The following is a 23,277-nucleotide window of genomic DNA, read 5'->3' as shown; positions in this document are numbered from 1 at the left end:
TCTACTTAACTAAGAAGTGAACAGTTTAATTTCTTTCTTAAACGTAAATAGAAAAAATATATAAAAAATTAGTAATGATATATACCAACGACTAATTTATCGAGATATGTGGAGTTAAAGACCGTTCATTTTTGTTAAATTTTTTATACATTGTTAATTTGATCTAGCAAGTACTATTTCCCAATGTTGGCTGACCCTCCTGGACTCTTTAAGAAGTTGTTGGAGCCAGATTGAACGTTGAAAATAGACTGAAATCCGATTGTAACCTATTTTGTGTCATCCGACTAAAAATTCCTTATATACGAGTAAACATACACAAGGGTGCAGACTGCAGAGTGCAAAAAAGTCCAGTAGATTTCCACTGCACCCTCAATGTGTTACATAATTCAATTTCGCACATACATACAGTGAGGTAAATGCCAACCACACCCGGTGAGTCAATCATTCTCCTCTCTAGCATAACATACTGCAAGTAGTTTATACCATTTGTCAGTTGAAACTCAAGTTTGCGTGTCACATTCTTTCAGATACCCCAAAAACAACAGAGCAAACAAAATACAAAGACTCTGTCTTCTTCTTCTTCTTGTTTTGCTCTGACAGATGATGAAGAAGAAGCTCACAATTTTCTCTCTGACAAAATCCCGTTAGTCTGAACTCTGAACAAGCCAGTAAGCAATTCTCCTCTGTAATTTTCTTGGGTTTCTTCACAAATGGCCAGGACAGGTGTCTTGGAAGAGACTGATAAAGAAGCAGCCATGGAGATAAAGAAGCAGTTGGGGAAACTGGTCAAGGAGATTGTTGAAGAAGAAGACTACAGGGTAGAGACTGCTGATGAGGCTATAAGGGCCTTGTCTTCTTTAAAGAACTTGCAGAGGTCTACAAAGTCTCTCTCTTTTAAACTTGGTGTTCTTGATGTTCCTCAAGAGTTTAGGTGTCCTATTTCTGGAGAGCTCATGACTGATCCTGTTGTCTTGGCCACTGGACAGGTTTGGAATTTGTATGAATACCCTTGTTTGATTTCTGACCAATATGACTATGCATGCAAGAAGTTGATGTAGTAATTGAGATTTTGGTCATTCTTAGTTCTGGGATTTCGCTTTTTGTTTTTCATCAAAATTGGGTATCAATGTCATTCATGTGTTTTTGGAGTTGGGGTTCTGGTATTTCTGCTTGATCTTTCAAAACCCAGAAAAGAAAATTAATTTGGAGTATCAACTTTTTGAATTTAAGGACTTGTCAACTCTGGAACTGTTCTTGTAGATGTGAGTAACTGTATGCAATTTTTTTTGTTTTTATTTTTCAATTCACCACTTTGATATAAACAAAGAATTTTCTTGATTTGAAAAGCATGCGAGTACATGTTGCTCTCTTCCTCTATTAGGATTAAAGGGCAGAAAATTGGCTTTCTTGATTACTCGAATTGGTTTTGCTATGAAAACGGAGATTCTGGTGAAGAAACGGATCAATAGGGTTTGTTTTCCGTACGAAGTTTGTGCAATTTCTAATCTTTGTAATTTCTTTTGATGAAACTACAGACTTATGATAGGCCATTCATCCAGAGGTTGTTGAATGAAGGCAGCCGGACATGCCCTCAGACCAAGCAAGTCCTTGCTCACACTATCCTGACCCCAAATAACTTGGTCCAAGAAATGATTTCACAATGGTGCAAGGAGCATGGTATTGAGTCTCCGAAACCTGTTCAGGATACTGGTGAGGAAGTTGTCACCAACGCAGACCGAAACTATCTGAATGCACTGCTCAATAAGACTTCATCATCATCCCTGGCTGATCAGAAAGAAGCAGCAAAGGAACTTCGGCTGCTAACAAAGAGGAGTTCATCATTTCGGGCATTGTTTGGCGAGTCTGCTGAGATCATTCCACAACTGCTGAGTCCACTTTCACAAGGCCAGGTTGCCACTCATCCTGACCTTCAAGAAGACTTGATCACGACTCTACTAAACCTTTCGATTCATGACAACAATAAGAGATTAGTTGCTGAAAACCCCTTGGTGATCCCTCTCCTTATTGATTCCTTAATATCTGGAACAATTCAAACAAAAAGCAATGCTGCTGCAACTTTCTTCACACTATCAGCCATCGATTCCAGCAAGATTGTTATCGGAACATCTGGTGCTCTCAAACCTTTGATTGACCTGTTGCATGAGGGGCATCCATTAGCCATGAAGGATGTTGCCACGGCCATATTCCGTCTATGTACAGACCTTGAAAATAGAGGAAGAGCCGTCAATGCTGGAGTGGTGTGGGTAATTCTGAATAAGATAATGGATGGTGTATTGGTCGCTGAGTTGCTGGCTATACTCGCAATAATTTCAACCAATCAGAAGGCTATTCAGGAAATGTGTGAGCTTGGCGCTGTGTCTTGCTTGATTAGGATCATTAGGGAGAGTGATTGTGAGCGTGACAAGGAGAACTGCATCGTAATCCTTTACAATATCTGCTTTAGTGGTCGCTCCAAATTGAAGGAGATTAAGGACGAGGAAATGGCAAATGGTACATTTTCTAGACTTGCACAGAGTGGAACTTCAAGAGCTAAGAGGAAAGCCATTGGAATTCTTGAGAGGTTGAATAAAACTGGTTCAGTAACACACTCTGCTTGATGGAAATGGTACCTTCTGTTTTTCATTTTTCGACCCCTGAAAAAAGAAGGTACATTACCCCATGACCCCATGTAAATGCTACTACAGTTTGCTACTATACTCCCCAATCTCAGCTTCACAACCTGCACAAAAGTAGTCATACATTACCGGTAATTCAACCCAGGCAAGTTTTGGTCCATTTGAAGCCTATAGACATTGTAAATCTCATCACTATGAAATTCACAAGTATTTGGTTTTTCTGAGTTGTATTAGCTGTCCCATTTTCTATTTTCTGACATGTCCAATTTGTGCCAGCTGCTATTTGACGTGCCAACATTGATACATTTGTATAATTTGACTGAAATGATGGTATATGCCTATTTGGTATGTTGTTTTTGTTCATGCAAATCTCATTGGAATCTCTCCTTCCTCACTAAGAATTCCACACGTATTGACATTAATTTAGTGCTCCATAGTTTTGAAATTGCGGAGAAGTGAATCGTTATGGTAGTCACTACTTGTGCAATGTATTATACATTGAACTAATATAATAGATTACATCTCAAGAATTTCAATACTTCGGAGCTCTATAAAATGTCCCATCATATTTAGATTTTGTGCTCGGTATCATTTTCTATTTTCCGACATGTCCTGTTTTAGCCAGTTGTGAATATTACTTCTATGAAATGCAAACATTGATTCATTTGGATAATTCGACTCCAATGATGGTATTTGGTATCTTGTCCTTATTCAAAAAGGACCTGGTCAAGGCCTATTGAATTAGAGGGATCTGTAGGGTCTTCCTTGTTCAACTTTTAGAGTGTCGGCAAGCTGAGGCACTATATATTGATTATATTCTCAAAAAAATCTGAGGCACTATACTGCACAATTTCAAAACCTCTTTTGTGTTAATGCACTAATCCAAATTAGTGGACAAAGTATTCAACTTTAATGTTTGATTATGACTTTTTCTGAAGGTGCCATAAGATTTTTGCTTAACTTTAATAAGGAAGGAAAAAGAGGTAATTAGTGAGCAGAGTGATGCTGAAATCTGGTCTTTCATGCTGCAGCTGACTCATTATTCCATCACCAAGATCAAATTACAAATCTAAATGAGGTAGGTGAATTGTAGAATATAAATTCAATGATGCAACACCTAGAGAAGCAAGGCTACTTCATCTTGAATATTCTTGGAAAAAGAATACTTCTGATGCTCTCTGTTTTCAACTTTTCATTTGTCTTCTCTTTGTTATTAGGAATTTAGAACTACTAATCTCACAACAAACTCTATATTTTAGTACATGATCCACTACTAGAATCAAATGGCTTCTCAATTCTTAGATATTCTAGTTGGCTACAGTAATGATGTCAGTAATCACATTCTTTAATCTGTTTTCAAAATTTGATACCAGGTGCTATTGTGGGCAAACCAGAGATAGTTTTGGTGTTTTTATTTTTTATAAAATATTTTATTCTTGGATCTGGTATTTGCTTGTATCTCCTAAGTCCTAATCTAGTTGAAAATGAAGCTATAAGGTGAACCTTGATTCACTTTATCACTCATAAGTCATAACTATAAACCCTGCATAAGAAGTTTTTTCTTGTTGCTTCGACCTTCCAAGTTCTACAACTTGTCTCTTCTTGTCTTCAAAGGCGATGTATCTAGATTATTCTTCTCTATCTTTGTTCACTCCGTGCGTATCAAGATATTCCATGATACTTTATAATATGCCGTACTCAAAAAAAATTTCACCATAACGGAAGTCAATGGCGAAAAAATCAAAATAAGTCATATTTCGGAAGCTTTGAGTTTAAGAGTTCCTTTAACACACTCATCACGTTGATTTTGAAGTGCTAATTATAGTCTTTGGTTTTGAAAAGGAAAGTACAGTGAATAATGTACATGTCTACATGACATGACAGTAGGTGAACATCTGCTGCTGCAGAATCTAATACGGGTGGCAAATTGGCCTTTTGAATGGTGCAGAAATTTAGGTTCCTTAATTTGGGGGTGCAAGGAAAACCTCAAGTCTTACCCCCAAGATTGTAACACATGGGAAATTGCTAACCACAGTTCACTAGAAGACATTGCAAACCCTATCCATGTCACTTAGTATAGAACCCAACCAGAACAAGTGGACAATCAGTTCACTCATATGCAGCCTGCCTATGAGCATATGTCATTTTATGGTCCCATCCTCGCTAAAAAGCTAAAGTTCATGAAGAACTTTTGAGTACCAAAAGGAGAAGATGAGGAATCTGATTTCACAAGGATATTTGGAACCTGATTTGTTCTTTTCTTCCTCTAATCTAATTTTATAAATCAAAGTGTTCATTTTCTACATCATCTTTTGAAACTTATTTTATCTCGAATATTGTTTAGTCATCCTATTGGGTAATATTGTGGGCTATGATTTCATTTGTTTAACATATAGTAGACTATGATTTTATTTGTCTCGCATGTAGTAGACATTTATTGAACAATTATCTACTAGACTACGTAGTACATACCAATTAGTGAGAGTCAAAGCAGCATTTTTTGATCTGCTTTCGGTTGGAGTGGTCCTCTCCTCGAGAGGGAAAGGGATGATGGAGTTGCTCTGAGTTTGACAAGGCCATAAATAAAGATGTTTGTGGAATTGTAGAATGAAAGCCCACAATCAGCGGAGAATCACAGCTTTTCAGATACTAATCATATTGTGTGCGAGTCTTCTTTCTGCCACAAAATATGGGAGCTGAGAGGAGTTCATGGGGCATGCTTCGTTGCTTGCATTAATGGATTGAGTTTGAATTTATCTCTTGTGACATGTTTAATATTTTGACACGATTCAATTCAATGAACATTAGCAACGTTGAAGCAAGAGCACCATGAGCAAAACAATGCAACCATGAGGCCAATTTGACCTGTAAGAGCGAAATACACATGTTTGATTACGGTTGAACTAAGTAGAGGGAAATCAGGGAGCTGTGCCTCTTTTACAGTACGTAAGGTGATGGGAACTAGAGCTGTCAATCTGTCGTGTCGGGTTGGGTTCATGTCGGGTCAAAATATTTCTCATATCACAAGAGACAAACCCAAACCCCAATCCATCTAATAATCGGGTCAAAAATTTAAACTCAAATCCAACCTATTTATTAAACGGGTTACCCATTTCCAACCCACTTAACCCATATAATAAATTGATTGTGTTGTGTCAGACAAAATGACCCATTTAAGGATTAACAGTGCTACTCATTTAACTAACAAAATGCATAATTTCACTTGAGAATTTATAATGTTAATGGTGAAATGGTAACCCTAGTTTAAAGTGAGAAAATGACTTATTCAACCCTTATATACATATAATATTACTTTTTTTTAAATGGGTTGTCTACATGATTATATAAAATACATAACCCGACTCATTTAATAAATATGTTATACGAGTTCGTTTCGTGTCGACAGGTTTACCCGCGGCTAACCCATTTATTAAATGGGCCGACGCGCGTCAACCCGCTTTTTAATCGTGCGGGTTCAACCCGTTTTATTTCTTGCGGGTTTCGAGTCGTGTAAGAATTGATAACCCTTAGAAACCAACAGATAGTCCACTCTTAAGTTTAAATGACGAAAAATAAACGAATTCGCTCAATAAAAGTATGTATAGGCCCAAACCCACAAGACGGCACACAAGGCCCATATTGACCTAATGGGTCTAGAAGTCCTCGGGCAAAAATTTGGCCGCCATTTGATCTACATTGCAACGTCGTAGGCCAGAATGGAAACCACCAGGCCGATTTGAGACCAGTACGGGCCCAGCCCACACTCAAACCCTAGGCAATTTTTTTTTTTTGACCATTTCATGGAAGCAAAACACGAAACTTGCCCTGGGATTAGACATATGGATTAAGATATGGAAAATATGAAGGATAAGACAACTATATATGTATACACTTTGTAATTGCATGTTTAATGAAATGAGTGTGAACCCAAGGTGAATATCTCATGAGTTCTCACATCAAACTTCTATGCATATAACTTAAAATTACCAATGTACCATAGAGTCGAGCAGGGGGATTGACCACTCTGATTTAACCCTAACATGCCCATATAAATTTGAGTTTTTTCCTTGTATTTTTCAACTGAGCACCTTGTACGCAATTCCCTTCCAAATCTCTCTATGACTATGGGCAGCACCACAGGCGACGATTACGATGAAGACAACGAGGCCATCAAGCATGTAGCTGATCTGTGTTTGAAACTTGGAATGGAAGGTGTAGGAAAATATTTTGACTTGCCGTGGGTAAATACGTGCAAAATTGGCCAAGATCCATAAGAAACAGGACCGCCACTTCTCGTGGGCAGCGGATCATGCTGACATATTCGAGCTGCTATTTGTGGAGGCTCTAATGTGTAGGAATTTTTGTGTGTTGCTCACTATGAAATCAAACAAAAAGTGGAAGACTATTTTAGAAGGTAATGATCGAAGTTTGGCTAATCAAAACAAGGAGAGAGACTACATCCAATACATTAATTGATGGTTACCTCACATCAAGTTCTTGATTTTGAGAAGTAATTTGCTGCTAGTTTGTCCTAATTAATTGATGGTTACATAAGAAGAAGCATGATCCACCCTCACATCAAGTTCTTGATTTTGAGAAGTAATTTGCTGCTAGTTTGTCCTAGTTAGTCTCTTCCTCTTTGCTGAACTTAATGGCTGAGTTGATATTTTGAATCCATAAATACTTATATGGTGCTGGTAAAAGCTGAGTTAGTCATTCGTATTTTGTGTATATGTGAATTTAATCAAAGGTTTGTATACATGATGATGCACGGGTTTTGTATATATGTCAATTTAGCTCAGCTTGATTTAAAAGTTGATTGATGATTTTTTTTGTCCGAGTTGGGACATTACATTTTCCATTAATGATTTATAAGTAGTGATGTGGTGCTTGTGGGTGGGTAATCGTAAGTAAAGTTTTCCCAGGAAGAATGCCCCTTTGATTTATTTGAATGACAGATATTCAAATTTTTTATGAATCTTTCGCCTCTAAATTTGTTTTGATATACAGTAATCTAGCTTTTTTGGTTTTTTGACAGCCACTCACAAAATTAAAAAGAACAAGCGAGAGAAACTTAACAAAAATTACATTAATGTCAACGTTTTATCCAATCAGCAATGAAACATTAACATAAAACAGAGCAGCACTAGTGTTTGTGACATTAATTTCCCTATTGATCGATCCTATAGGGGCATTCTTTCCTTTCCTATGAGCATATGAAACCCCTCACTTTGGATTTCAAACTCATGAAGGCATTAAGCAAGAAGAGGGTAGGGCTGGGCACGGGCCGGGTCGAACTAAATTTTTGTTAGGCCCGGGACCGGCCCGTTTTTTACTGTTCGGGCCCAAAGCCCGTTTTGCAACCAACAGGGACCGGCTAGTTTTATTTCGGGCCGGGCTTCCGGACTTTCGGGCCCAAATACTTGTTTTCTGCAATTCACTTCAAAGTCACTCTCTTCAATCAAGAAAACCAAGAACATGAATTTACAGTACTGCAATATGAATCAAAACGTTATCAGAGTCAAAATCAATCAGAATTCTTCTCATTACACCAAGAACATAAAATTACTTCCTTCAGATTTCAACATAAACTACACCAAGATTCAAAATCAAATCTTGCATCAAACAATCAATAAAAGCAATCATCGATCCGTTGAATCAAAGCCACCCGTTACAGAGAAACCAAAGCCACCAATTACAGACTTCAAATCTTGAATTGGGTGGTGCTCGGAATCTGCAATTTCAGAGAGAAATTACAGATTTGAGAATTAGGTCTGTATCTTCTGCAAAAACCCGATCTTGCGATCGTCGGTGAGCTTGAAATCGAGGCGTCTAGGTGAGCTGGCCGTACCTCTGTAACCTGATCTTGGGATCGTTGGCGAGCTCGAAATCGAGGTTGAAGCCTCGAGATTGGAGGGTCTTGAAGAAGAGTGAATGTGAGGATTTGATGGCGAGGTCGTCTAGCGGAAAAGGAAGATCCGAAGAAGTAAAGAGGAGGAAGAAGAAGAAAGAACTGAAGGAGAAGGAGAGAGTTTTTTTTAGAAGGAGAAGGAGGAGAGTATCGACGCGTGGGGACTGGGGGGGGAGAATAAGGAGTTAAGGATGCGTGGGGAGAAAAATAAGGAGATAAGGTGAATAAAATAATTAATAAAATATCTAATAATAGTATATACGGGCCTGACGGGCTTTTTTTGTCTGAAAACACCAGGCCCGGGCCCGGACCGTCTTTATCTAATTCAGTCTCGAACCAAACCGTTTCGCGTGAAAAAAATTTAGGGCCGGGTTGTGACGGGTCGGGCCGGTCTTCCGGGCTTTCAGGCTAAAATGCCCAGCCCTAGAAGAGGTATGTCCGAACATTTGTCAAATTTTTTCATAATACTATTGAAGGACATTATAGTATAGAGATGTTCACTTGATCAGCAAACCATTAATTTCTTGGTCACCAAGCCTTTAACAAATGGTATCAAGATGTGAGCTCTCACACTCCCATTCTCACATTGAAGTTTCTTGACAACCTGGCTCCCTCTGCTTTATCACTTTCTCTGAGCTTCTGAGCTATGGCTTCCATGAAGTCAACTGCATGCTCAGGTTTCTCAATGCAGCCTCTTATTGTATCTGACATAGTGGTTCTAATCACGTTTTTGGTCATCCTATTTGATCTATGCCAGTCTTTATAGGCCTTCTTATCCTCCTCAGTGCTCTTATCATCTAACTCATAGGGTTTCTCGTCAGGAAGATAGAGGTTCATAGCTAAGTAACTATGCTTAATAAGGCAGAGGTCCATGTTTTGGTTATCTGCCTTACTGATGAACAACCTATGAATTAGATGATGAGAGCACTGAGGAAGATAAGAAGGCCTATAAAGACTGGCATAGAGAAAATAGGATGACCAAAAACGTGATTAGAACCACTATGTCAGATACAATAAGAGGCTGCATTGAGAAACCTGAGCATGCAGTTGACTTCATGGAAGCCATATCTCAGAAGCTCAGAGAAAGTGATAAAGCAGAGGGAGCCAGGTTGTCAAGAAAGTTCAATGCCCTTAAGTTTAGTGGAAATGGGAGTGTGAGAACTCACAGCATGGCTCTGATACCATTTGTTAAAACCAAACGATGCATTATTTCTATTTTGTTGGATCGTTTGGTTTTAACAAATCTATGTTATGCTGCTCAAAGCTTTCAGAATGAGTTTGAACTTAATGACTTTGATATGATATATATAGAGGCCTAGAACTAACATTGTGCTCATCCCAGAAGGAGTCCAAGATTTACTTAAAGAGTTTATCAGCAGAAACTTGATGTTTATCATATAGACTTAATGTCAATCAGGTTAATTAACAGATAAGGTTCCAACTGCCATTGAGAGACATTTACCTCAATTGGATAACAAGATAGAGTTATAGGGTTGTATTTCTGTTAATTAATTTCATATTAAATCAAAACTATTAACTCAACACATTTAGATAATGACCAAGTCCAATTGTTTTCCAACATGGAAGTTTAGTTACTCTCTTAATTTGGCGTCAATTTTGAGCCTGGTGAACCTCTTGCTCGCTTTAGTCAACTGGAAGCCGAAGAAATGGACCAGGAAAGCCGCAGATATATCGATTGGGTAGACACTGTGATAGGACAACATAGAGCCCCCATGCTGCCATGCACCATCAAACGATTCAAGGTTTGCTTTAATTTAGATCGTCGTTTTCAACGTACAGATCGTCGTTTTGCAACGTACATTGATAGATGGATTGAATTTGCAATGAATAAGAGAGTTCAAATAATTGAATTGCAATTTTCGAGCGTATATACCCTGAAGGGATGTAACTGGATGGATCATAGATTCGTAGTTATATGTATCCATTTCCCCAAAAACTTTTAGGTTTGGAAAAAGAGTCTGACTTCAAGCTTAAGCATTTGGATTCTGCTGACACTCCAAGTCTACACTCCTCTGGATACAATATTGGATTTTAATTTTCTTAGAGTTCTTCATTTCAGGGAACTTTAACTTACCCAATGTTTAAGGAAAATTGAATTGGGAGAGAATTGAGTTGTACTTTCATTGATAATAGGGGTCTCTTTATATAGAGGATTACAAGCATAGAGATATACTTGTATTGGGAGAGAATTGAGTTGTACTTTCATTGATAATAAGAGTCTCTTTATATAGAGGATTACAAGCATAGAGATAGAGTTGTACATGGAAACATAATCGTACATTGATTGGATATCTCCTAAGATTCTCTGAGAATATCTCTAATATAAACCATATTTCAACTAGAGCAAGTAACCTCGAGTTTGGCCCAGACACATATTCTGGATTTACTTGAACACTCCCCCTTGTGTCGCCCAAACGTGGTGCTCCTCTCGTTGCCTCATTAAAAACCTTGCCGAGTAACAGAAACCCTATGGGACAAAAATAACCTCGATCGAAGGATAAAAAGAGCACAACACACCCTTCACGTTTCGAGACCATACATGTAGACATCTCCCCCTCAGACATCTCCCCCTGATGACAACGGTCATGGGAGTTCGGATAACTTCCGCAAAAGATGCTAACAACATGTTTCTCGAAAGTGGAATTTAGGCAATGACTTAGTGTGCAAGTCTGCCACACTGTCCTCAGATCGAACCTAGTTCACTTTGATCTTGAGGAAAGTCTGTTGTTGTTGATTATGCTTGGTGTTGTCGCTTTTGATGTAGCTTTTGCTTCTTTTATTCAAAACAAGCAGCATTATCTTAAATGCTCGTAGGCTCATCTGTGGTAGACTTTAAACCACAATTGTTTCGAACATGCGTAATTACGGATCCAATCTATATACATTCACGAACCACTTTGTGAAGAGCAATAATCTCTGCATTGTTCGAAGATATAGCGACTAAGGTCTATTTCTGTAGACCTCCAAGATATCACGGTCTTTACCCATGGTGAACACTTAACCATTTTGGGAATGACCTTTGTGTGGGTCAGAGAGATACCCAACATCAGCAAAACCTTCCAAAACACATGTCGTTTTGGGATTAGGATAGTGGACGCAGGCCAGTGTTGGCGGCGTTCCTGGTGTGTGATGGGTCCGAATCCATCATATCTTTGAAGGGATAGAACAAGCCAATATCAATCATACATCTCAAGTATCGAAAGATATCTTTTACACCAATCCAATGACATCGCGTTTGCGCAGAGCTATATCTAGCTAAAAAGTTCATGGCAAATGAGATGTCCGGTCTTATGCATTGAGCTAAGTACAATAATGCACCTATTGTACTCAAGTAAGGCACTCCTGCCTCTAGCACATCTTCATTATCATCCTTCGAACGAAGATGATCATTTTCAGGATCAAGACTACAAACGATCATGGGGGTGCTTGAAGGTTTGACCTTGTCAAAATGCCTAAGCATCTATCAACACGATGCTCAAGTTCCAAACCGAGACATAATCGTGTTCTCCCAAAATCCTTCATCTCAAACTCGGATTTCAAGTGTTCAGCGGTTTCCCTTAACTCTTTAAGGGTTTCTAATGAAGATCATGTCCAACATGAACCGCGATAGAATCCGAAACTTGTTATGGAAACGCGTGAGCATATCCCTTCCCAATCAAGTAGTTACTTTAGTGAGCGTTTCAACCTTATTGTAAACGCGCTCCGTGGTCTAGAGCCACTTGACTTGGGTAAATGAAGTTCACCATGAACCTTCATGTATATTCCATATCTAGATCCCCATATAGATACGTAGTGACCACATTTGTACGCTGCATGTTCAGTTATTTGGAAACTACCAAACTGACAGGGTAGTGGAGTGCAATGACATCCATTACGAGAAAATATGTCTCATCGTAGTCGATTCCAGGGCGTTTTGTGAGAAGCCTTGCGCCATAAGGCAAGATTTCCATATCTTTTTCTTATCACGCTTTCTAACGAAGACCCATTAGTCAATAGGTTTTATGTTAGGAGGTGTTGACATCACTGGCTCGAAAACCTTCCTTTTCGTTAGAGAATCCAACTTAACCTGGATAACATCTTTCCATTTAGGCCAAATCTCTCTACGTTGGCATTCATTCATCAACGGAGCGTGGTTCGATATCATTTGACTCAACAAACTCATGCGCAACGAAATGCGCAACTACATCATCAATTATGATGGAGTTTCTATCCCACGTCTCATGTACACTAGTGTAAGTTTCATAGAGCTCTATATTCTCAGGAATAGGTTCTGACGTTGAGGCGTCCCCAACGATAACCATAACCCGGAAGATACTAATGAGACAGATTTTCAGTGTCGATGATCAAAGGATTGGAGTGTGCCAAAGTATCCTTCGAACTCACGCGTCTCCCATGCATCCTAGCTGGAGCCATGACCTGTAACGCCAGAGTGTCATTCTCATTGGCGTTGGCGCTATGCCTACCTCCGTGTAGGGTGGCGCTACGTCCTCTCGTAGGGACGTCCTTTCTTGCAGGCATGTTTGCAGCATATTTGTGTGATCTCGTCACTTTAGTAGGGATCGAGATGAGACATAGTGGGGACAGACCACGACAATTCCTGTCGTTCCTGCTGAACATCTGTGTTCTTATCTCCCCCTAACGATGGGAAGACTGTCTCATCAAAGTGACATCTGCAAATCTAGCGGTAAGAAGATCGCCTAGCAAGGGCATGAAGTGGAGGACGATTGTTGGAGTTTCAAATCCAACGTAGTTGCCCATTCGTCTGTGAGGACCCATCATAGAGTGCTGTAGTGGCGCAATTGGCACATAAATAGCACACTCAAATATGCGTAAGTACGATACTTGTACCCAGTCACTAGCTGTAACGCAGAGGTAGATTGAGTGGCGGTGGGTCGTAGACGAATTAGCATAGCTGCATGTGATATTGCATCACCCAAGCGGATATGGGGAGATTGGTGCGCATTACCAATGTTTGGACTACCATCGTAGTCGTTTCCGCGAGATCGTTTGGGTGTGTTCATGGGAATATGATGTCCAACATCAGTCCCAATACAATAACCATCGAAAGTCTTTGATGTAAACTCTCTAGCATCTTCAAGTCCAATTGACGGAATTAGGATGATCCGGGGAGTGAGTCCGTTGTCATATGATATTTGCTAGGAGTGTAGCATAAGCAGCATTTACAAGTGGACAATGGCACAACACGTGACCAGCGTGTTTGCGTGTCAACCAACATCATGAGATATTTAAACGTCCGCAAGTTGGTTGAACTAGTCCACAGATTCTATGTAAGAACATAATGAGTATTTTTATATCATTTGCATAGGACGGTCTCAGTCCTAATTTCTCTAAGGAACGGGCTTTGTAAAATGAGCGAGAGGCTTTAGAAGCAACCAATGAGGATTTTGGTTGGACCTGAGCGTCCGAAACGCTATTTGAACAAGTTGGTAATTGCAGCATCACCTGGGGCGCTATCACCATGATGGACGTCATCCATGGTGTCATGGATAGGGACTGCGCCAGCCCTAGGCTGGTGGTGGACGGCAAATCTTGTATTTCCAGTCTTGTATTTCCCAATTTTGCAAATCTCAAGCATTTGGAACTTATGGTTGAACAAGACAGTGTTTAGAACCTGATATCTTTCCTGCAGGCATCTCCTTATTTGGAAAAACTTGTGTTGAAGGTATGTTACTTGGCTCCAATAGTTGAAAAAAGAGTATTCATTGTCATTATTAATGCATAATAATTAATCTAGAAGCTATCAACTACACAAACAAGGAATTGAGATCATGGTAAATGAGATAATGAGAGCTGTTATCTTTGGTTTAATATGAATGGTAAAGAGTTGGGATTAAAGAAGGACTGAAACTGATTGACCATTTGTGATTGTCTTTTCTCACGTTGATTCTTGACATCCCTTTATGGCTCTTCCTTAACCAAATTCTAACTTTGCTATTTGAGTTATTGCTCCAGCATTTGATGGAGCGATGTGCGACCCTCGAACGCTACTAGTTTATAGGAAACGTAAAGAAAATGCCAAAATGGCCCACTGTCCTCATTATTACCTCAAGGTAGTTGAAATAGAAGGGTATCGGGGTAGACCCTGTGTTAAGCATGTCATGTATTTGATCAATAATGCCCTGGCATTGGAGAAAATCGTTATTAAACCTATATATAATCTGGGTCTGCCTAAAGTGGAGAGGGAAAAAGAAGTTAAGAGGCAAGAAATCATGCTATGCAACGCCTTAAAGGAAAAGTGCCTTCATCTATTGAATTTGTATGCATCACTACGGCTTATATCTAGGAATAAATACAATTTATCTTATGTACTATAAGAGTATCTCGAGTTTCAAATTTTGTCATGATTTAGGTTTTTAACTTCTTTTAGGGTTTAGGGTTTAAGCTTAGCCTAGTGCAATTGATAGTTGTTGGTGCAAGATTTTGTCTGTTTTAGTTATGTTCGCTTCATTATTAAAACTGTTATGCTGTAGTTAGTATATTTGCTAGACTGATGTATTCTTGATACAACATTGTTTTATCTCTAATGATGTTGGACTTCATTTCAATTTCATTTGAGCTCCTGCATTGTCTTCTCCAATTTGCATCTTGCAGTAAAAGCTCTATAGTCAGAAGGTTGAGATCTACTAGTTTTGACTTGGTGTTTCTTGATGAGAGTTGTTTGGATGCACGTACCACACTAATGGTGTAACATTAGGAGAAATTGAGTAAGGAAATATCATTACAAGTTGTTTGGATGTATGTACCACACTAATGGTGTAAACTTTTCGCCTCTAGAATTTTTTTTGATAAAGCAACGTCGGATATTTAACTCACAATTAAAAAGAACAAGAGAGAGAAATTTAATGGCATTAACGTCAAAGTTTATATCTCATTGCTAATTGATACATCCCCTTTCAAAAAAAAATAAACAGTGCAGCACTACTGTTTGTGACATATTTCCCTAGTGATTGATCCTATAAGGGCATTCTTTCCTTTCCTATGAGCAAATGAAACCCCTCCCTGTGGATTCCAAACTCATGAAGCACAAGCAGGCACCAAGCAAGAGAATAATCCCAGCATTTTCTTCTGCAAAAAACAAAATAACATCGAGTACAGTTATTAAACCAGCAGCCAATGTTGAGAAAAACACATGAATAATAATTTAACCCGCATAGATTAAGTTCTAAGTAGGAATTAGTCAATTCAGAGTCGATAATGGTTTTGGACTTTGAACTTGGGAGCCACTGGAGGCCATTTTTTTCAAACTCATCATGTGACAGTGAAACTTTAGAAACTTTGTGCATCATGACTCATATATAATTTCATATTATATAGAGAATGAGAATATACCCGCTTGGTAGTGCGAAGTAGCTCAGGGGGTATCTTGTAGAGGTCTTCGTCAACAGGCTTAGGAGGCCTACTCGGTCGCAAAACGGTGTCTTTGCTTCGAGTGTGATACTGCTGGTAGTGTAACTTTCTTGGCGGTTCAGTCACGTCGTCATGGACCTTAGCTTGCTGCTGCTGCTTCTTTTGCTCCTTGACATGCGGATTATGAGTGGATCTCTTTTCTCTCCCTCTTGCAATTGTCTGCACTTACAGTGTCACCATCATAACTCGTGAGTAGTCATAAAACGACATCACTTCACTGGTCATCATACCATCAAGTTAAATCCATCAACAACTTTTACTTGGTAAATGACATTGATGGATGCTTAGGTGTTTGTTTGGTAGACGTTTGGCGGATGTTTGGTAACCCAAAAGAGAAAACTGGTCGAGTTTGATTTGATCTTATAATGTGACACATTGGTCAGGGGAAATGTTTGAAACAATCATATAAACAAGGATATGGAGTTGGAAAATAAGAAAATATGGACAAGTAAATAATGTACTAGAAGAAAATCACTAGAAAATCAAGTTCTTCAAAATCGTTTCAAAAATATCAAGAAATCTTAAGCTACAAAGGCTTTTTTGCTCATGTTTCTGAAATGGGTACTTAAATCATATGGCATGGCATTCAAACTTAAAAACTTGAGTCTGTCTTATATGAAGTACATAATAGTGAAAACATAATATTGTCAGGGGTTATTTAATTAAGAAAATGAAAGAGGACTACCTAGCTAGTACCTCCCTGGCCTCATTATACACCAACCAAAATTGCACAGACCATTAAAACTCAACCAGTCAATAGTAACACAAATGTCCCCAATAACCATAGGAATGAAATTTTGTGACAAAATGCAACCTTTTTTCCCCATACTTAACACAGATTACTAACAACAATTAAATTTTAAGGGAGCAAAGTAGTAAAATTGAGAACCTTTCGAGTATTGGGAGCAACAATACGAGAAGGCTTCTTCTTCATCTTCTTAACATCAACAGCATACAAGTCAGCATGCAGATAGGCTGCTTGTGCATCACTCTCACCGGAAGAAGAGCTGAACCTGATCAAACCGGCTTGCCTCGCACACTCGAAATACTGAGTGATTGGCAGCTCATTGGCATAATCCCAGTCCCCAAACGCCGGAATTTGGCCGCTCCGTTTACAATAGTCCTGCCACCACCATCAACCACATCCACCATAGATCACTAAGATAAACTAAACACACACAAATCAAACAAGTAAAGCTAGCATTGAAATATTGTTAAAGAAAATGACTTACATCCATTGTGGAAGAAATGGCCAAGAGAGTAAGAACCCAATAAGCTAAAGTGTGGAAATTGAATGGGAGAAGTGAAGATGGTGGGGAGTTATAAAGGGAGCAAATGGGTTTGAAGAGGCACAAGGGGGAGGTGGGGTTGTGCAGAGAAGCCACAGAAGAGGATATAATTTCTGGGTCAGAATGTGAAGAAGGAGAAGAAGAGGGAATCTAGGGGAAAAGAGAGAGATGGTACTGAGATAGATAGATCTTTACTTAGACTTTTATGGCAATACAGCTCAGTTAGGTCAGCAGCTCAGGTTCTGAGCAACAAAGGGGCCTTGTTTTAGGGGGATGGGCTAGCAAGCTGTGACTTTTTATGCTTACAATTGCAGAGAGCTAGAGAGAGAGAGTTGTTGGTTTGGACTTTGGTCTAATAAGAAAAAGAAGGAGGAGGAGATCGAAAAGCTGCTTTTAGCTTTTGTGGTGGTGGGAAGTGGTTTAGTTGACTCAGTGGTTATGGACTTATGGATGTATCCAAGAATCCAGTGCCACATTGCAGCCATGCCTAGAGGAAGAGAGACCTTTATAAATATGGCAGTTCTAAACAGGGTTTCTCCCAGACAGGTGGTGGGCCAACACTGAAACAGATTTTTAATTTTATGAAAGAGTGAATTCAACTCAACTGTAGCACAAGCATGAGAGGAGGTATGGACAAGTTGAAAAGGGCATTGAGTTTTAAATGTGAATAGCTGCTGCAAAAACTTTTGGTTGCTGCTGCTGGTGCTACTGTTGGGTGTGGTGGGTAGTTCTATAATCTAGATAGGTGAAAAGGTGATTTTTTGAGAATAGTACTTTTTGGAGAAGTGAAAACCCCCATTAATAAGGGATCTTGTCCATTTGCTGTAGCACCAAGCTGCAAAAGGAGGGGGATGGTCATGCATGTGGATAATGAACACTTGAACAGCACATATTACATGACCAGAAGCCATGTGAAATGGCTTGAGCTCAGTTCAGTTTGCAGAGGTAAATGTTTATGGACTTTATTCTCAACAGTCTACACATGACAAGATAGAATAGGTAGAGAGAAATCAAACCCTAGTAAGGTTAAAAAAAACTAAACTTAATTGCCATGAAAATGAAATCCTAAACCAAAACAATGTGATTAGTAACATGCATGGTCGATTCATAACCCAACATATTGAAACATACATACACTGAAATTTGTGTGGTTGGAAGCATTTAGAGACAAGCTATAGAATGCACTGACGTATTGAGAAATTTTTTGCAAGTTTAATATTCTCATCATGTAATCGAATTTTTACCAAGCAATTAAACCAAATGCACACATCTAATATGTTTTGCATGATTACTAAAACAAAATGTTTGTATTAGGTCGTGTATGAAGATGAGACCAGACAAAGACACTTTTAAGATTATACGAGAATGATGGTCTAAGTTTTCCCTCATAATGAGTTACTAAAAGTACTATTTTTTGTCACCAAGATCTGTGAATTACCAAAAGAAAAGACGTACCAGATGAGGAAATGAGTTCTACCCAATTAAAAAGCTAATGATGAACACTTTCTAGTTAAACAACCAAAGTCAATTACTGAAGATACCGGAATGGGGATCTCGATTGTTAATGGTTTTACACTAAACTAGAGGAGGAGGTGATTATTATTAGTAAAAAGTTTTCTTTTTGGAAGATATAGGGGCTCAACGCCAGAAGTTTCATTTGAATGACAGAGCACCAATGCCAGAAGCTCATGCATGTGAAGATGCCTGAGGATCTGTGACTACCAAAATCAAACTATAATCTAATCTAATATTTATATATAGTCAAGATTATAAACATTTAGATCTTGAAAAACATCCTCCCCAGAGATTTTTACAGATTCTTTTCTCATTTATTTATGGGGAAGAAGAAAACCCAAGCGCGGCAGGAGGGAAGGGGCATCGAGAATTGCTTCCATCGAGGAGTCCCTAATTTTTGACTTTTTCTTTCTTTATTTCTTTTACATTTTTACACTGCTCAAAATTTTTGATAAAAAAAACTGAAACTGTGGGTAACTCCCACCAGTTTGTAGCCAAACAAATTGGATTGGGTCACTTGCACCATTAGTACATAGAAGAATTTTTACATGAATGAATGGTTATATTACATCAAATACACTTTTTAATTATTAGAAAAAAATTGATTATAAATATCAAGAATTGAAATAATTTTATAAGTATTACTGTATTACGTTACTTGTACCGTCAGTGCATAAAAGAATTCCACAATAAGTTTGAGAGTCTTTAGGTTGGCAGGTTTGCGGTGGGAGATTAGTCTGCTTTTATCGAAATATCTTAATAAACTGAATACTGACTGAGTAAACGTGTTATTTATTCGCTAATGTAGTCGCAATAATTTGTTACCTTATCTCAATTAAAAAAAGAAAAAAAGAAAACTGAAACTGTAAAAAAAGAAAAATGGACTCCAAGTGAAGAGCTTTGGGGGTGGTGCAAATATTGACCTAATATTAGGGACCGCAGAAACATGTTTGTGTCGCTACTGGATTGGAATGCAAGATATGAAATGGGGTAGGGGTCCATCCAAAATTCCAAATTGACCAAAGTGCTGTGTGTGGCCTAAAAAGTCAACACTATCACATCCTAGGACACATGTGAGTGTGTGAGTGAGTAAACGACATCGCCAACCGACCAAACGATTAATAAAAGAAGAAGTCCAGAAAGGAAGAACGGACCCTGCACTGTGTCCTAAAGCCCACGATTTCTTCCCCTGTACTGAGGTCAGGTCAAAATGGCCATTTTTCACACCGACTTCTTTCATAGTTTCATGTGAAGATGTAACGGACCTTGGTCGGCAAGGTCGGTCGTTTGTCAGTCATTCAAGGTCCTGGTTGTGGTTGCGGTTGCGGTTGCGGTTGCGGTCGAGTGTTACCCATTTTATTTCTTTCCTTGGGCTACGCCTCGAGTTTGGGTTTGGCTAGAACTTGGACCTACATAATACATGGGCTAGAACTGTCATAACAAGCTTCGGCCTCCGCTGGGAAGTTCATTTCCCATTGGGCTTGCAGGTTATTATTATCTCACAACAGAGTGAAGGAGAAAGATAGAGCCGATACACTTTACCCAGTTTCCACAAAGCTGAAAAGCCCAACCCAAAGTCTTGACTCTTGACTTTTCCTGTCTTATGGGTAGTTTCCTATTTGTTTAGGGATTTAATGAAATAAACCCAATCATGTCCTGTTTTGTTTAGGGATTTGTTCCTATTTGTTTAGGGATTTAATGAAATAAACCCAATAATATCCTGTTTTGTTTAGGAATTGATTACCCTAAATACCCTTCCTTCATTCCATAGGAAGCACAACACAACCCTCTATAATTATAGGGCCCTTGACCCAAAGCACCAAAATTGGCTAAAATTATCTCACTTACCCCAGCAACAAATTTTTATTCTCACTTACCCAATTTCAAGTAAAATGACAATTTGGTCCTCAGCTTAATTAAAAAACTACATCCATGCCATTGATTTCTCTCTCTCATTTCTCATCCATCTCCGATCAGACTCTCTCTCTCTTCTCTCTCATCCCTCTCCGATAAGACACACTCTCTCTCTCCAGAAGGCGTTTGTATATCCACATCGTCGCTTTCCTCCTCCTCTCCACAGCCGTGTTCTTCCCCTTCTCCTCTGACCCGGCCCTAGAGCTCGCCCGGATCTAACTCATCCACGTCGGAGTCCACTCGTCGTCGGAAATCACCCTGGATCTCTCCTTCTCGCTGACGATCAAGGTCGATCAGTTCTCTGATCCACCGCCGGTCATGGAATCAGACTCATCCTCGAGCCCAGAACCAGACTTCACCTTCGCCTTCAACTACCGCAATTTCTCCGATCAGGTTATGGAAATTGACGAAGCCGCAAAGCCTTTTGGCTCTATCTCCACATCGATGAAGGAAGAGTGCCAGTTCTCCGAGAATCCGGACGGAGTGCAGGTCTGGGATTTGCTCCTGGTCGGAGCTCGCGTCGCACTGTGTCATTGGATCCGGTGATTATTGGTCCGGCTCTTGACTTGGGTGCCCAGAGCATTTCTAGGTGCCCAAATCAGTTTTTTTTATTTATTTTTTTATTTTTTATTTTTTTATTTTTTTTAAGTAATGGGACAGAAGGACAAAAAAAAAACAGTTTTGAATGTCTATTGAGGGGCAATAGACGTATGTTAAAGGTCTATTGGGGGGCAATAGACGTTTTGAATTTATGTAATCTCCTCATTTTTTTTCTTTAATCAAAGTTTTATTTGTGTAGTTTTAGGAAGAGTAATTACCATTTCGGTAATCTAAACGTCTATTGGGGGGCAATAGACGTCTACTGGGGGGCAATACATGGCTGATCATCGTCTATTGGGGGGCAATACATGGATGATAGTCGTCTATTGGGGGGCAATAGACGTCTATTGCCCCTCTATTAGGGGGCAATAGATGTCTATTGGGGGAAAAAAAACTTTCCGGTGAGATTTTCAGCAAATTCCGGTGGGCGGCAGCCGGTGACCGGATTCCTGCGGCCGGTGACGGGCTCCGGCGAAGTCTCCTATGGTTTCTCTCTCTTCCATTTTCTCTCTCTCTCTCTAAGTAACAAAGGGGTGAGGGGTAAAATGGTATTAAAAAAAAATTAAAAACAAAAAAAAAAATCTTAATGGGGTATTAGGGAACACTCCCTTAGAGTGTATTAGGTAAGAGAGAATTAAAAAAACTTAATGGGGTAAGTGGGAAAAAAATCCCTAAAAATGGGGTAAATGGACAAAACCCCATAATTATAATCTTTGCCACACCCAAATTCTCATTCACATATTTCCACTCTCCAAAGCAACCCAGCATTTCCCATATTAAATCCCTCATTTTCCATATCTCTCCCCAATTTCAATCTGCGATAAATACCCACAAATGATTGCTCAGTTTTCCGACATCTTTGTGTTCAGATTCTTCAGCACACTCTTCGTCGAAGAAGAGAATTCTCCGATGAGGAATTCCGGTTGCTCTAGCTGTCACACCCCCAAACCCGAGACCAATATTATATTGAAATATGGTACCCGAATTCGTGATGTGAGTTATTACAAATAAAACTTCCTCAAAGAATAAATTTAAAGTAAAACAATTTGTAAATAAGTCTGAATAGTACTTTTATTAGGAATTGAAAATATTATTTTTACAATACTGAAGTTGAACAAAAATATATTACATTATTTCTTTTGAGAAAGCAGTAGAAAATAAAACATTCATTTATTTAGAGAATCGCCCCATTTTCCCCAAGCGTCTAATCGCTACCTGAAAACAAGAAGGTGTAGCATCATGAGCAACACAAGCCCAGTAAGTACACAACATACATTCTTATATTAATGTGTCTTAAAGGAAATCAAAGGGAATAACCAAGTAAAAATGTACCGGGAACCATTTATATGTTCATACGAATTCTTAAATATGTATATGTATACACACAATACACACACATATATACAAATATATTCATCCGTGTGAATGGTTTATAATAAATCATATAGTCACATCTCCTTATTGAACCAACAATATATTGCAGCATTAATATGTGAAATAACCTCAAAGAAATGCATGCTCAATTCTCTTTTTCACTTATCATCGTAACATATTAATAATATATCGCAGACAGATATTTGATCAAATTAATATAAGTACACTTCTCTTCTTAGTGAATTTTCGGATTAACTGGTAACAAATCATAAATTCACATGCTAGGGTCCAACGTACTATACCAAAGCATGTATACTCAAAGTATGCACAAAGCAACCTGTATGCACAAAGCAAGGTTCCTAAGAGTATAATAAATCATAAATCCACGTGTTAGGGTCCATAATACCAAAACACGGGAAAGCCACAGCATACCAAGGACAAAACCAAAGTATGTATACTCAAGGTATGCACCAAGCAACCTGTATGCACCAAGCAAGGTTCCTATGAGTATACTAGTGCACTATCTGTAGGGACTAGGGCCCAAGGCTAACTTCCACATAACACCAAAACACATTTACCAGTAATTCAC

General features: G+C 38.9%; 2 protein-coding genes across 2 annotated transcripts; one reads left to right on the top strand and one right to left on the bottom strand.

The window, feature by feature from the left end:
- The first annotated feature begins 534 nt into the window (after positions 1-534).
- On the top strand, positions 535-2,999 carry LOC133721040 (U-box domain-containing protein 9-like). Its single transcript, XM_062147554.1, has 2 exons — positions 535-986; positions 1,536-2,999. Exons 1-2 carry the CDS (start codon positions 711-713, stop codon positions 2,616-2,618), a joined length of 1,359 nt encoding a protein of 452 aa, XP_062003538.1. The 5' UTR covers positions 535-710; the 3' UTR covers positions 2,619-2,999.
- Positions 3,000-15,404: 12,405 nt separating this feature from the next.
- On the bottom strand, positions 15,405-17,782 carry LOC133721228 (uncharacterized). The gene is made up of 4 exons (XM_062147781.1): positions 17,229-17,782; positions 16,886-17,119; positions 15,919-16,155; positions 15,405-15,654 (listed from the first exon to the last, which is right to left on the bottom strand). Exons 1-4 carry the CDS (start codon positions 17,232-17,234, stop codon positions 15,604-15,606), a joined length of 528 nt encoding a protein of 175 aa, XP_062003765.1. The 5' UTR covers positions 17,235-17,782; the 3' UTR covers positions 15,405-15,603.
- Positions 17,783-23,277: the final 5,495 nt, after the last annotated feature.

Source organism: Rosa rugosa, chromosome 7 (assembly GCF_958449725.1).
Source record: "Rosa rugosa chromosome 7, drRosRugo1.1, whole genome shotgun sequence".
Taxonomy (NCBI): domain Eukaryota; kingdom Viridiplantae; phylum Streptophyta; class Magnoliopsida; order Rosales; family Rosaceae; genus Rosa; species Rosa rugosa.
Note: the sequence above shows the minus strand (reverse complement) of the source record. Positions and strands in the feature narration are given on the sequence as shown.

Bases quoted from the DNA above. Each gene is read 5' to 3' on its own strand.
- LOC133721040 (XM_062147554.1), top strand. From the start codon at position 711: ATGGCCAGGACAGGTGTCTTGGAAGAGACTGATAAAGAAGCAGCCATG. The intron at 987-1,535 runs GTTTGGAATTTG...ATGAAACTACAG, and splicing joins TTGTCTTGGCCACTGGACAG to ACTTATGATAGGCCATTCAT.
- LOC133721228 (XM_062147781.1), bottom strand. The intron at 16,156-16,885 runs GTTCTCAATTTT...CTGTAAGTGCAG, and splicing joins TTGCTCCCAATACTCGAAAG to ACAATTGCAAGAGGGAGAGA. The intron at 15,655-15,918 runs GTATATTCTCAT...TGTTTTTTGCAG, and splicing joins TACTTCGCACTACCAAGCGG to AAGAAAATGCTGGGATTATT.